The 16,023-nt window shown below is 39.1% G+C and overlaps 1 protein-coding gene across 1 annotated transcript in view; it reads left to right on the plus strand.

The window, feature by feature from the left end:
- TRUB1 (TruB pseudouridine synthase family member 1) overlaps positions 1 to 14,684 on the plus strand; it is a 28,760-nt gene extending 14,076 nt beyond the window's left edge. The window contains 6 exon segments of the mRNA XM_026851166.1: positions 4,437 to 4,518; positions 10,135 to 10,207; positions 11,472 to 11,611; positions 12,730 to 12,786; positions 14,128 to 14,330; positions 14,332 to 14,684. Coding sequence (XP_026706967.1) covers positions 4,437 to 4,518; positions 10,135 to 10,207; positions 11,472 to 11,611; positions 12,730 to 12,786; positions 14,128 to 14,330; positions 14,332 to 14,376 — 600 coding nt within the window. The 3' untranslated portion in view covers positions 14,377 to 14,684.
- The last annotated feature ends 1,339 nt before the right edge of the window (positions 14,685 to 16,023 follow it).

Below are 16,023 nucleotides of genomic sequence, written 5' to 3' on the forward strand. Positions count from 1 at the left end.
TGGTGGCCTAAATCTACAAACATGTAAGTGCTCACACCAAGCATGGGTGAGGCACGGAAGCAGTAATTCTGATCAGTGCTTGCCTGCTGTGTGCTCACTCTGATTTCCTTCAGGTTCTCTGGAGCTCTTGCTTTTTGGGTTTCATTTGTTTGTTTTATGTTCCCTCAACCTTGTCAGCCACATTCAGACATCAGTTTTCATAGATTGTCCTTCTGTTTCTATTGAATATGTCTTCTGTTTCCCAGCTTTCAGTCTCTTGCACAGAGGACTGTAGCCTCTATTTTCCTTTTACACTTCTGTGTTCAGTTGCTGCTGTGATTAGAAAATGGGTCATCCTTGGATGAACTCTTACGAACTGCCTCTTCCAGAGAGCTTGCTTGCCTGGGAAATTCTTGCAGTGGGAGCCATCTTAAAATCTTTCTGACAGCTACTAGTGACCTTATTTCATAATTACTTGTGTTTCTGTCTAGCTCTTCCAAAGTGTTGCTTCTCCATGTTTGAAAAAGCTTTTTAAAAACATATTATAATTTAAGATTTCAAGTCTCTGGCTTCTTTCCAAATAAAACTTTGATATATTAACAGTTAAAACTGAGAAGCTGCATTCCATGGTCTGTCTAGCATTTGCACTGGTAAGTGGGGCAGACATGTCTGGCAGTCAGCCCAGGGGCTTCAGCCTCCTGGAGCCCCCCTGGGTGGGTTGTGCAGCTAATAACTATGCTGGCTGTACAGCCCCTCAAACAGGAGGGGATTCTTCCTCCTTCTCCTCTTCTTCCTCCTTTCACAATTAAATTTGTATACTGATGAAGTCTTGCCTTTTTCTCTCTCTTTTATGGATATACTTTCCCTTTCCATGTTAGTATAAGGACTTTTCTGTAATTTGATATGAAATAAAAAAGGCAAGTGATAGCTATTCTCTTACTAAAACATTATTGTAAACATTGTGTAGTTTATTATTTGTGAGAATTTTGGCTGTGCCCTGTGGTTGTGACTCTAAAACAAAATTCTTCTTCCCAAGATCTGTCAGATTTACTAGAGGGTTTGTAATTTGTTTTTTAAGGGTTCCTGAAATTCTGTTTTTTTTCTCCAGTCCTGGCTTTTCTGGCATGTTTCTTTCTAGTTGTGGGTATGGTAGCAAATGTATGACTGCCAAAGCACTTCACTGTCTTTCTGGTTGTCTTGAGTTTGCATCCACCCAGTCTGTGTGACAGAGTTTTTGCATTATCATTGACAGAGTGCATTGGTTTGTCACCATAAAGTATCTTCCTAAGGGTGTCTCCTCAGTAGTATGAATGAGTTGCTTATACTTGAGGGCTTCTGATCACTTTTCTGCCTTTTGTTTCAGTTTCCATAATGTCAAGAAAATGGTTTTCTAGATGGCTAAGAGATGTAGGAAGGACTGCATGCCCTCAGGGTGGTTGTACTGTTGCACAATTGTGAGGGTCTGCTTTGGGACCATGCAGACCACCGTTAGGAGTTGGAATTAATGCATGATGCTGCAGTGTTTGCAAATTGTGATTGGGAATGCCTGATCTTAGCTTTGAATGCGCTACTCTTGCATGTTATGGAATCCCATAGGAAAGCTGAGGTACTGTTTTTAATCTCTAAATGGTTTGGGTCCTGGTCTCTTGAGATGAGTAGGGGGCAAGGATGTAGGGGCTGTTTATTGGCAGAGTGTTCTCTGACGAGCTGCCAATATAGGCATGTTTTCTGTCATGGTCTGTACTTGCTAGTCTTTTCCACTGCCTGCAACACCTACTGCCTTGCTTTTTTTTTGTTTCAGGTTGAGTGGGTTGAAGGCAGCGTGGTTGTGAGCAGTTGCTGTCTGTGTTCCTGCAGTGATTTGTAATTTGAGAGTACAGGAAGAATGCCCCTAGATGTATTTTATAAAACTGGAAGAAATAAATGATTACCAACACAGGTGAGAAAAGGTCACCAGAGACTTATTAAATGACTCAGAATCCATTGGGTGCTTCTGAGGGCAGTGTGATTTTGAGTCTAAAGAGAGTTAATGCTGAATTTTGACACAAAATAAGAGGAACAATAGATTATGTCTGGACTGTCATGTCATCTTTTACAAGCTCTAGGTCCTGCACACTAACAAAGGGGAAGTAAACCCTATTAAGTGGCTAGTAAGAATTATGATATATAATTGTAGATACCCAAGGGCACTCCAGAGACTGATCATAAACCAACTGTAATTCTTAATTTCCTGACCTGTTACAGCCTTCTTTGTGGATTACTGCATTGCTGGTTTGAGTCTTTTGTAACTCTTTGAAGGCTCCTCTGAGGAATGGGGATTTGTGACTAATTTATAAGGATGTTCTTTTTACAAACTGGATGCTTTTTTTGCCCTGTCTGCAGAAATTAAAGGGTAAATCGAGTGCTGAGATTTGGGTTATATTGTTCATACAGTTTGTGTTTACATATAAACAAATGGTATTATCTCTCTGTTGCTGATTGGTCAAACATAATAGGTTATTGTAACAGACAGCCTAAACCAAGATAGCCAAAACCAGAATTAAGAGGAAGAAAGTAATTCAAACTGAAGTAGCATCAGAGCTTTTATTTGGAAACATCTGAAGATGGCATGTGAGGTTTCAAACATTCAGATTTAGAGTTTTTTCTGAACTACTAAGATCATTCATCATGCTAGAAATATGAAGATCTGCTCACATAAAATAATTGCTGAGTGGTGTTTCTTTCTAGCTGTGCTATTAATGTTAAGAATTAGATCATTAAATGTCTCGGGAAGAAGGCAATTTTATGGTCCTAAAAGCAGGTAATAGACTTTAAAGATTATTTAAATATTTGTTGTGGACCAGCCTTCATCCTTTCTTCCTTTCATTTCTTTTCCATGCATTCCAAAAGTATATAAACTTCAAGAATTTGGTTTTAAAATGCCTAATTTTGCAGATTTATCAGGGGATTCAGACATCTTCAGTATTTAGGAAAAAAGTAGCCTTAATGTGGTAAGCAAAGTATACAGTTATTTTTATATTAAAATCTCCACTCTACTGCCTTTTGTCTGACTATTCCTACTGCTTCCATTTCATGGCAGTTACTTGAAGAAATACATTGAAGTGTCACGTTGACACATGGAACAAAATCGAGGCATGTTTTAGTAGTCCCATTTTGTATGTGTGTTTTGTACACCTATGCTATTACTACTTTAGCTTGTTTGTAGTTCTCAAGTATATGAAAAAAGATGCATTGCATCAAAGGGTAAAATATTAGTTCTTATGGCTGTTTGGATGTGTTCCAGTAGAATTTGGTCAACCAACTTCTAGAAGATAAATTCTTTTGCAGCTTGGTTCAAATTTGGATTAGCTCATTTGGGAGTAAGTTCACTGAAACCTTACTGGAAATGAGGCATGTGGGACACCTTGATTTTTCTCTCCCAGGACATGTATACTTTGAAGACCCCTGGACTTAACATAGGGCTGAGGAAAATGGAATGGGATAGGCCGTGGGTCAAACCACAGATTTTCATACCTGAAGGTATCTCCAAACTTGACCCAAACTCATGTTACAGAGTGAGTCTGCATGTATTGGCAGCCTTGTGAAAAGACATGGGGCAGCTGGTTCATGGAGGCTTTCTGTCAGCTTCAGTAGATTCTGCCATAACCCACAGCCTGGCAGTACGTAGGGTGAAAATGTGAAAAAGAGGGACATCAGGTGAAATGCCATAAGAGCTACAGGCCTGGGAATAGGTTAATTTCTTCATGTAAGCCTCATACACATACACTGAAGGATTCATTAAAGAACCCTGAAAAACCCTGAAACAAATATTTGGAGAACCCATGATGAGCAGAGATGTCATGCATGGGTCTTGTACTCCCTGTGCTGGTCACAAGGTCCTTACCAGGTTCTAGATATTCAAAACTCCTGCTTTAGGCTATTGCATATCAGTGCATTTCAACTGTTGTAATGCTTTGCCTTGGAAGTGAGTATTTTGCTTTCACAAGTAAAGGAATTTGTGTTGGGGGTTTTTTGTTTTGTTTTTTTAAAATTGTGAAGGAATAGAAAAACTTTATGTGAAAGGCACTCTTATGTGCCTTGCTTCAACGGTAATGTGACACCCCACAGACACTTTGATTTTTACCATGATATTATTTTCTTTATGGGACTGATGTAATTATAGTAAAAATTAGATTCTATGTTGCTTCTTCCTGGTGTTTCTAAAACTGAAATCCTAGGTGCATTTTTTGTTTAGCTCCATGTCTTTTCATCTTTACTTTTGCTTACCCAAAGTTGCTGGATTGACTATTCAGATAGTATTCCTGTCCTGATTTGAAGTACTTGGTAGTTGCAATCTTTATTACAAAAAAAAAACCCCAAACCCCCCAAAACCACCACCACCCCATCCCACCCCCAAACCACAAACCAAGAAACAACCTTGAAGACCCGACTCACTAATAACTCTTTTTGCTTCCCAGAAATACACTGCCATTGGAGTACTGGGCAAAGCTACTGATACATTAGATGCTACAGGAAAAGTAACTGAAGAAAAACCTTATGGTAAGCATAAACGTATCTATATACTTGATGTGATTTGAAGGCATAAATGGTCTCTATCATAGCAAAGCGGAAGAGATATTTGGGTCTCTGTGAAATTAAGTTTAAAGTGAAATCATACTAAGATTATTTAATCTTCAACTTCAGTGCTCGTATAATTCAGACCAGCTTCATGCAATTATGTCCAGTGCAAGTGTTCATTTCTGTTGGAAAAAAAACAAACCAGGCATTAGATTAGGAAGGAGAAAATAGAATTGGGCAGCGCCGTGTCATTTTAAACATTTGACAGGCTGACAAATGACGTGCTGTGTCCAGCAAAATTTTCCTTTCCGCGCATAGTCTCATGAGTGCTCATCTAGTAACACCCTTCAAGGCTGGTGGAGGAATAAAGCACTTAAATCTTTGCTCTAGTATGCCCCTTTAACTACAAACTGCTTGACAAAAATGAGGCTAGCATAAACTGCTTTCTACATATGTTCACCTACCAAATCTTGTTCTTGCTTACAGTCTGTGTTGTAGCAACTTCAATAAATAAACTTTTCTGACCCACAGAGTTTAAGGCAAGAGTTTAAGGCTTCAGAACTAATCCTGGCTGTGGCTTTGTGGGAGTGGACGTCCTGCAATGTAGGAAACAATGTAGAGCTAACCGGGGACACACCAAATGTATTTGCCATTAGTTCTTTCACAACCTGGGGAAAAAAAAATTAAAAAATAACCCAATAGGTAACTGGTTGCTTTGTAACTCACCAGGTACCTCAAACAGTGTGGGACTTGTAAATAGGTACATGAAGTAAATGATCTTTTTTTTAATAGTGTGATGAAAAAAGTAGCCTGGATTCCACCTCTCACCCCCAGTGTCCTTTCTTTTTGCAGTTTTTCTTTCTTCATGAGGCAGGCAAGTGTGAGGTTTTTGTCCACATTAACTTGATGGATCATTCTAAATACTTATTTACTAGGTAATGCTATTCAGAGATGTTGCTTTTGCTTCAGGATCAAATTCTAAGTCTCAGCTTCTGAAGGACTGAGCATCCATGTGGTGTTAGAGTTGCCAACACTTTATGATGGTTGGAGAGAGCACTTTCTTGGTTTTTATGTGTACCTCTCAGAAAGTAGAATGTTGTGGTTCTGCACTGAGTAGTATTCAGAGTAGATACTCCCATATAAACTGTGAAATACAATTTTAAGTAGATGCAACTCCCACGGTCAATTAATATATTTAAAAAATCTGTTTCTTGAACCACTAATCTTGCTGCTTAATTTTGTATTGTTTACTGCAGACAGAATTTAGTGTTGTTTTCATGCATGTTTCTTTCATTGGCAGCTCTTGTTACAGTAGTTCCCACCTCTGCACCACCTCCTCTGTTATGGTGGTTTAGCTTTCTGTTAGACGGTGTGCTTGGGGAACTGATTTGGATTAAAAATACCCCCTTTTTTTGAGTTGCTTATCTTTCTAAGCAGAGATCAGTTTCATGATCCAGTTCATCATGTGGTCCATGAAGAGCAGTGTTGGCATCGCTGGGACAGTGCAGTTTTGGGTGCTGGACAGAGTATCGTTTTGCTGGAGCTGATGGCTGAGAGAAAAGCTTGTGAAATTGGTCTCAAGTTGCTTTCCATGTTGGTGCAAATCAATCAGATTTGAATTCTTCAGAAAGAAGAAAGAGAGAACATGGATACTCCTCTTTCTCCATGCTACCTATGTATTTTTTTATTTCCTTCCTTCCTCCTCTTCCAGTAAAGTAGATATTTCTCATTTTTTCCAGTGTCTTCTCCAAAGCAGCTTGGTTTTCTGCAGTGTGGCCCACCATCCCCGATCCCTAACCCTAACTAGTACTCCAAGAACAGACAAACCAGATATTTGAGCTGAATGTCAGCTTTCCTTTGGCACCTACAAGGATCCTGGGAGAAGCAGAGCATCTGCTAGGGACTATAAATCCTGAAGTGCCAGTGGCATTCAGAATTGGACCTTAGTGCAGAGAAAGGGCACTAAAACAGCTTGCAGGATATATATATAACACACTTGAATGATTCCACTGGACCACGCAAGGAAAGTGCCTGCAGAAAGTTGCCCGTTATATTAACTATAAGAAAGTGTTACATTTTAGTCCTCAAAGTGTCCCTAGACAGCAGTTTAGAAAGCAAACTGTTGTGTACTGCAGTTAGTCACAATGAAAGGATGTACTGAGGAGAGCTCCTTGGGTTTAACCCCTCCTGAACTTCTCACAGGTTTTTGCTTGTTTCTTATCAGACAATGAGTTTGCATTTGCACATGAAATTAGGTTATGGTTTCATACTGCTCCCCGGCTATCAGATGCTGACTTTGGAAGCAGATAGCACTTAGTATTCCTCTGATGGTTTCTTGAGCATATTAATGTTTGTAGCCTTTTTTTTTTAATGTTTGTAACTATGCACAGGAATGTGCATTCTGAAACCCACTTCTTCCCAGCTGCCTACAGACTATATACAGACATGGCAAACAAAATTTACAGGGATTTTCTGCAGGTCTCTGCTGATTATGCTGAAATAGGTTTACTAGAGCTACCTGAATAATTTGAAAAAAGTAGTCCTTTCAGCATTCTGCTTGTCTGTTTGCAAATAATTTGTGCTGGGCTAGATTGAGTTGAGGTCATCTGCTATAGTTCTGTTGGACTGTCATGGATAATTCTTGTGTTCTCTTTTGGTGGTTTGTTAACAAGCACAGGGCAGTATCTCAACTTCAGTGGAGGCTGCATGAGGTTGTGGCACAATTGCCACCTTTTAATTTGGTAATTTCTATTAACTTCCTTTATGATTATAGCAGGAAAATTGATCAACAGTCACCAGTGTTCAGAAGCACAACTATTCTTAAAAATTTTTATGTTGGGAGCTAATAGGCTCATTTTCAATGTTTTTAGAAGCATTGGAGAACTGAAATTTTGGGTGCTTTGGGATGCTAATAGAATTGTAAGGAGTGGCCCACTGAAGGCCTGTGCAGAGATCCCATAACCCCACTTGATTTAAGAGTTGATTTAAGAGTTTAGGAAGAAATTTAGAAAACAGTGTTAAATTGAATGTATTCTGAACAGTGCACTCACAGAGCAGGTACAGTCATTTTGTTCTAAGCTAAGGCTGTTGTTACTCCTGGGGACTGGATGCAGCTGTCCCATGGGCCAAACCTCAACAGTTCTCACTGAAATCATTGTGAAACAGGGTGGCAGGTGCCATGCCCTTCCCTGAAAGGGCAGAGAGCTGCAGTTTAAACCTATCTTCTACCAAAAACTTGTGCTCTGCAGTCTAACAGATGAGAATATTTGGTATTTGCAATGAGGATATTTGGAGGAGTAGGCTAACTCTGAGTACCAAGAGCAGTTAGGATCTGTGACAGATGTGTCCTGCAGAAACATCTCTCAACTCTGAGGGAGAAAAGAAGGGAATTCAAATGGGGAGAGAAAGTTTTGGGACTGTTGATGCTAATTAACATTTATGTGTGTGTTCATATTTCATGCTTGATGGAGGGCTGAGACCAAATGCTTCCTTAAATTTGCTGACCAGGCAAACTTAGCCTACTAAACCCAAGCCCAAAGTCAGCTGAAGGAAATGTGGGTTTTGGGCCTAAAAAGAGATGATTCTCCCGGGCAGCAGGACTGCATTCCCCCGCAAAGATGCTGTGGGTGTAATGACTGGGGGAGCTGAAAGGTGGTGAAGGAGCTGGTTTCCAGTGTGGGCTGTGAGTGCTGCAGAGCCATGAGTCCAGTCTGATGCCTGTAACAAATACACAGTTTACACACAGTGAAACTTCGTTTGGGACCAGATTATTAGGGCATTTCTTGAGCAGAGTTGGGTGAAAGCTCCACCAGCTTCTGTGTTATTTTAGGAAAGGGCAAGAATCCAGTATAGTCCATTAACACAAAGACAGTGCATGCTGAAAGAAAAGAACAAAACCAAAAACGCAAGTGTTTTTAGGATTTCAGAATGTAATACTAGCCACTTTGTGCCATGATGTATTGCAGAAGACAAATACATTTTAGTCTAGATCTTAGCAAACTCATCTGTAAATATTTACTTTGCTAACACACCACACAACTTTGTTAATGGCTTAATACATCATTCCTTACACAGGGATTTTTTTTTTTTCCAGAGATAGAGATTGCTTGTGCCATGAGTGATTTCTTCAGAAGCTAGATGTAACCTCTCAATCAGGGGAATATGAAATCAGAGCAGGAACTGAACTTGGGTGTCTCTTTAAATGCCCTAGCCAAAAATTAAGTTCATGGGGTAAAAACTGAAAGAGAACCCCAAGTGAACACTAAGTTCTTGAGTGAAGCAACCTGGGGTTCACAAGAAGGCTGACAGGATCACCAGCATAGACCTGGGTCATGCTAACTTTCTGCCATGTAGTTTTGTTGTGATATGTTGCTAAACTAGAGTAACACAAAAAGAAGATTCAAATAACTATGCAAGAAGCTCTTCAGAAGATCCAGACTTACTATACAATTGATTTTGTTGTTCCTACCTTGAATTCTGATGTATGTTGGTCTCTCAGCACCCTTGACTGACTTGTGCCTTGCAACCTTGCTGTTAACGACACTTCTTGAAACAGCTGCTGGGACATAGAGACAGCTTGAGGCTGCAAAGTGTGCTTTGTCAAGTATGGCACCACATTGCCATCTTCCAAAGCTGATATGGAAAGAAACCTCTTCTTTTTTTTACTTATAGCATGAAGTGCATCTGTTTTGTAAGGTTTGGAAGTAAAGATCTGTTCCAAAAACATAATGAAAGATCAATAAATAAATTTGGTTGGTTTATGTTCCAGGATGCTGTTGACCTAGCAGAGTGACACTCATTGCATATAACTTACAAGACGCAGGACTAGTCAAGTCCTAGACTGTAGAAATGTTTGTGCTCTCTAAACAAATTAGGGATGAATGTCATCTCTGTTGAATAGTATTTCAAAGGACCAGTGCAATCAGTTACTTAGGTTATAGCCTTCTAATAAAAGTCAGACAGATTTGTATGTGTACTCTAGAAAGAGAGTTAGATTGCCTAAAGCAGCTATCTTTCTTTTACAGGATTTCTTCAGTAAAATTGCCTTACTTAATATATAACAATACCCTGGTGTGCGTTTGCAGGTTAGTTGTTTGATACAGAAATTTGATGTGTTGTTCCAGATGCAGTGTTTTTTCTTCACTAGAAAAAAAAAAAAATCGTGCTTTTGTTCTCTAGTAATCTGTTGTATTTTTCCCTGCAGTTAGGTATTCTTAAAGAGAAGTTTCCAAGGTTAGATGAACATCTTATTCTTTTTGGTCCTTTAACAAAAATTAGAATAGGACAAATTTTGTAGTTATTGCATAGTTCCCAATAAAAATGAATTTGCAGTCCCATGAAATTGCAAAAGAAACCTGTATATTGGGATTTCTGCCCTTCTGAAGGCGACCAGACTGTCTTAATCACCTTGGACAGTTTGTTCCACTCTGTGATAATTCACACTCCTACCTACATTCTGTTTTTTATCTCTTTGGTGTTTTTCACCCAATCTAAATTCAGATGGGAGGGAACTCTTCTTTGTATCTGTTTGCAGAACGTGATTGATGTCATTAGTGCCATGTGAGTAGTCATTGCTAACATACTGTTTTCTTTCTACAGACCAGGTAACAAAAGGAGATCTTGAAAATGTGCTGCAGAAGTTCACAGGGGACATAATGCAGGTTCCTCCACTGTAAGTTCCACAACACTCAGACACTCTTGGCTGTTGTGTTCAGCTGTTGGGACTTGCCAACAGAAATCAGTGCTCTTAGAAATAAAAAGACATTTTGGCAAGAGGGTTGAGACAAGGCGAACTTAGAATTTTAACATTTGCAGCTGCAGGTCATGCCCATTTGAACATCAAGCAGAAATGGTAACCTGGAGTCTAGTGGTTTTTTTATGGTAAATGTGAAGTAGCAAAGCAGTCTTAAATAGCTTGACAGGGCTTGGTGGTTTCTATGCTGTCTTCCAATTAGAAAGCAAAGCTGTGAGTCTTTAATTTTAGTTCCAGGGTAAGAGGAGGCTTACTGACATTTGTGTGGAAGTGCCTTAAATGACCTCAAATTAGTTTCCTGAAAACTTAGAGTATGAATGAGTGATTAGTGACTGAGTTTCCATAGCTTAGCAAATTTCTTCGTCAGGTGAGCCATAGTAGCTGGCAGTGTGCAAGCACTTAGCTTGTGACAGATGGCTTTTATGGTGATTTAAGCTAACATGCTTTGCTTTGCATTTGCAATGGATCAGTTACTGTGATTCCAACGTGAGCACTGTAAGGTCAGTAATTCAGTAGGTGTTCTGCTTCATGTGACCTGTTTCAAATTGCCTTCTGCTAATTTGAGCAAGATCATTTTTGATTTTTCTGTGGTCATCGTTCTGACAAGACCAAAGTTGGAGCCTTGGGTAAAGTTTCATGTAATCAGTGAAATTATTTTTTTGTTGTTGTTCTGTAGTGGTCCCCTAAACACCCTAGAACAAGGCTACATAACTTGGCAGTTGCTGTTCAGGGAGGACCCTGCGTGAGGCAAGCAAAGGTGCAAGGAGTTGCCTGAGCAGCTCTCAGTGCTCGGCTCAACGTAACACTGAAACAGAGTACACCCTGCAGACTTGGGTGAAACAGTATGTTAGAGGCAGGTGCAAGTTTTGTAGCCCTTATAGTAACCCTTTGTTTTCATAAACTACGAGTTGAGTGATGAAACGCTTTTAAATCTGTACAGCAAGAGATAAATACAGGACTGTCTCTTGTTTTCCAGTTTATATAGCTACTGGTGAATGAGATGATTCTGTGTCGAAGAGATTTTAGAAGCACTTGCCAGTGGTTTGATGTTTTCATGAGCACTTGGAGAGGATTAGAAGGGTAAAATTTATGCTACTGAGGTACAATATTAACAGAATATGGAGGATGAGAAGCTTGTTCTATTACAACCTTATGAGATTTTCATGCTCTATCATCTGATCAGCTATTCTGCTTTGAAGAAGGATGGAGAAAGGCTATCAACTCTGATGAAGAGAGGAGAGGTAGTTGAAGCAAAGCCTGCTCGGCCAGTAAGAGTGTACAGCCTCTCTCTGCAACACTTCCAGCCACCGCTCTTCACACTGGGTAAAGGCCAAAGATTATTACATATGATGCTCCCAGCTTGTTAGTGCGTATTTACACTCAGAATGGGAATAAAGAAGTGAAAAAGGTTTCATTTCCCTCAGCTAGTTCTTTTGGTGTAAGCCCATGTGCAGAGACTTTCACTTCGCAGTAGAAGCACCATATTTTGATTTTAAATTAAGCTGATTATATGTAATCTTCCTGTGATTGAAAATTCTGAGAGGCTGGTCGAGGGATTATTTGCATCTGTCCATAATTTTGTAACCTCTAGCTCACTCCTCCTTTCTCAGGTCTGCTTGCTTCACTTTGCCCATTTTTTTGCCCAGATGCCCAGACCTGCTGGCATCTCTCCCAGGGTGCAGCAAGGAGCAGTATCAGTTACTGTCAGGCCTCTTTCTCAGTTGAGGAGGCAGGATTTTATCCTTTCTTCTGTCATACATGAAGAAACTTGGGTAGTGCATTAAGAAGCACATTAATAAATAAACTAAAAAGACTGCTATAAATGTTTGATGTTACTGTGAGGTCAGGATAATGTCTTGCATTGATCAGCTGCCTAGTTGGCCTGTAGTCCTCTGGACCAGCTGTTATATGATGAGCAGGTAGGAGTGACAGAGCTCAGTGCTGTTACTGCAGCCCTTACTAAAGTAGGGGTGATTAGCAGCTGATCACTGGTAGAGAAGGAAAGGAAGGGCTGAGAGAACAGGGAAAAGTTAAAGGAGCATTTAAAAATTTTATTGGAGCTGCCTCTGTGCAGTCTCTTAAATGCATCGATAGTTCAGACTATGCTTGAAATAACTTGTTTTCATCATTAGAAATAGGAAACAACCTTCTGAAACCTTTAAAATTAATAGGACTGAGGCATTTATTAACATACCATGGCAAGTACTTAATTTCTAGTGAGTTAGTTCAGTTGCCATTGTATTTGCTTTCCCTCCTGTCTAGCTTAGCAATCTCACCCACACATATGTTACAGGATGAATAATTGATGTTGCATCCTATAAATATTTTATCACTGAGTTGTTTGCTTAGCGCATTTTTACATTTATGTGGGGGCATGGTTTCTATGTGAAGTAGATTTCACATTGCACTAGCAATTTACCATGTCACTATTAACATTCCAGATGTCGAATGTGGTGGTGGCTTTTATGTCAGGAGCCTGGTCAGTGACATTGGCAAAGGTAGGCATGAAAAAACCCATGGCAGTTTAAGGAATGAATATGTCTGTTTATGAAAAAAAAAATCTGTCATTTTATATATCTTCTATGTACTATGTACTTATTATTTTGCAGAATTGTAGTGCTATCACTTGCTTTTATATACTAAGGTATTTTCCTTGGGAGCATGGGGAAATGAAGGCTAAATAATTACTAGAAATGGAGCAAGTAATAGCGCTGAGCAAGATAATACAAGGCGAGGTGGGGATTTTTTTTTTCTTTCCTTCTCCATATGTTAAAGCTAACTCAGGTTTAAGGATGAGAAGAAGAAGAAAGGTACTGTCTTTTTAAACATTATTCATCACATTTTGAAAACAGATTGCACAGAACATTACCATGCACATAATAAACCCTTTCTGCTGGAAAGACTTCTACATTTGTGATGATTTTTCTAGTGTTTTCTTTCTCCTTTACCTGAACTGTGAATGGTTTGTCTTCCCCACAGGGTTATTTGTCTTATGCTCTATATGTATCAAACTGCATGATGGAGAACAGATAATCCTTCTTTTTTTTAGATATTTTAATGGTACATTTGCAGATCAAGAAAGCAAGCAATGTGGAATAACCCTATGAATTTCAATGTTGTTATTTGTGCTTAGGCAAGTCAAAGATTCTCTTTCTGTTACTGCCTTCTGAGCATAGTGGCTTCTGTTTGGTCCTTTAATGACAAACCAAGATGAAGGCTGTCCTCAGCAGGTTCCTTTTCAAAAATTTAAAATGCAGTAAAAATCTTCCAGCATCAGAAAGGATGCACTTACAAGTCAGCTCTGGTTGCTGTTATGTTTTGTAGCCCCTCATTATGTAATTCTGTCTTACTGGTATTTATTTACTGTAGCAGAGCATTTGTTAATATTTTTTTTATTTTTCCTTATTTTACTTTATATTATCCTGATAGGTGGCACAAGATCAAAATGTCAAAAGTCCTTCCTGAAGGCAAGAAGTGCTAAGGCCTCAAATCTGTGGAAAAATAATACATGATCTTCTAAGTCACTTGTGAATACAGAATGTTCTGCTTATATCTTAGGTCATTATTTCCTCTCTTTTCATTCTGATTTAAATCTGGAAAACTTTTTGACAACTTTCTGTCAGATTTTGAACTCTTTACTACACTGGAGATCTGTTGAAATCAAAGAAATTCCTTGGCTTAAATTTAAGAAGGTATAAATGAGTGATAAATCTTCATGAACTTCATTCTCAAAGCAGAAAAACGTTCAAGGCTACATGTGAAAATACATTTTAAATGAGTTACAGTAGTTAAACTTGACCCTGCACTTTTTCTAAATTCTCTTTTATTCTCTACTGTAGAACTCGCTACCTGTGCCACTATGCAAGAGCTGACCCGAACCAAACAAGGGCCGTTTACGCTAGAGGAGCATGCCCTTTATGAAGACAAATGGACAATTGATGAAATTGCACGATCCTTAGAGCATTGCACGTCTCTTCTCCCGGGAGAGCCATCTCATAAAAAACTGAAGACAGAGCATCCTGGTGAAATTGCTGTGAGCTGTGAAGATAAGTGATAAGTTGGCTCAAGGAAGAAGACTGAATGATTGAGACGTTTTAAGATTGGATTGGGATTGTCTTGCCTCCTGTGTAAATCTACAAGTCTGTACTGCAAGGGTGACAAAGTGCAGTGCAAGAAAATGGTTCTTTTCTTTCCTGGGCTTAGAACATACACTGAAAATATCCAGCACTTGCTGTTTCCTGACCTGTTTATTTTCCTTCTTGTACACTAAATGGGTCTGCCACTGATGTCAAATCTTCATAAACTTACAGAATTTGTAGAATCCAGAAAAGAATAAAGAATACAACTGTAGTTACAAATTCCTCAATAAAAAAATCATATACATTAAGGCTTGATATATGTGCTCAAAAAAAGTCCTTTTTTTATAGTTGGGAAGCAAACCCTGAAATACCATGGTGACAAGACTGTCATACCTTGAAGGATACAAGAATCTGGTGTGGAAATTTGCTTTCTTGAAATCCATTTCAGGATATGTCCATTTTACTGTAGTTTTTCTTACGCAAGTTGTTCTTTCAGGCAAATGTTTTCCAGAATGCATTAAATGTAGATGCTAATATTTTACTTTAAGTCTGAAATATCGGTGTCAGTGAATAGTTTTAAGTATAAGCAATCCCTGAAGATAATGGTTTGATAACAAGTGCTCTGAAGAGTGCGGTCATTGTTACAGGTGTATGTACCTTGTTCTGGTACTGTGTCCCAATTGGTGACCATCTGTAATTTAAAGCATAGTTAACTGTCATGCACTTCATAGGGCTTATGGAATTTACTTTTGCCATCTGTGTTTTGCTTGAGCTGTCTCCTGTGAATTGGGTGGAAGGCTGATGTGCTTCTGGGCTTTGACTGATTTGGTCCTGACTAGTTGTATGGGCAACAGAGGGATCCACCAGCAAGGATTCTCGCTGAAGCCATTTTAATTCACTGTGGTTTGAGAATGATAAAAAAGCCCCCTAGTTTTTTTCCATGCCTGTAACAGACTATTCTAAAAGGCCTTACGTCCCTGTGTGTCCCCATGCGAGTTAGTGGTAGGTCTGTTTTCCTCTTGGCATAGTGAGGAACCTGAAGAGTACTTGAAACATGTTAGTGATACCTGAGAGAAAGCCCTGCTTTTGAAATTGTCCCTGAACTGTCACCTAAGAGGAATGGACTGGCTGCTGTTAGAGTTTGATGCTGAAGCTGGCCAAGTGGCCTGCTGTGGCTTTGTACAACTCCTACACCTTTGAGTTTTGGGTCTGGCATACAGGGACTTGTCTCTTACTCTGAGTGACTCAGTGCTGGAAAGCTAAGATTTTGTGCTTGTATTAGGGTGTATCGTTTACAGAGAGACATGCAAGTTTGATTTTATGACTCTGTTAATGGACTTGCTACTTTCTATGGTAAGTTATCTTAATAGCTAATTACCTCTATTGCTTAAAAGAAGTTGTGTTTTATTCCAGCTTGTCCTGAATCTCCACATGATGCATTTTATGTCTTTGTCTTTGCACCTTACAAAAAGCAATTTCTCTGTGTGCAGGTATTACATGAAATGATCAAGTTCCAACCTTACTTTCAATCTAGCAATGAAATAAATAACCTGAAGTTTCTCATTGCAGGATACCTTTCCAGACATCTATAGGGTTTTTTGTTTTCTGTACAATAAGAAACTGAAGTCTATGCAAGATTAATGAAGCTTTTTTTAG

This window comes from Athene cunicularia, assembly GCF_003259725.1.
Source record: "Athene cunicularia isolate RWA chromosome 6 unlocalized genomic scaffold, athCun1 chr6_part1, whole genome shotgun sequence".
Lineage (NCBI taxonomy): Eukaryota > Metazoa > Chordata > Aves > Strigiformes > Strigidae > Athene > Athene cunicularia.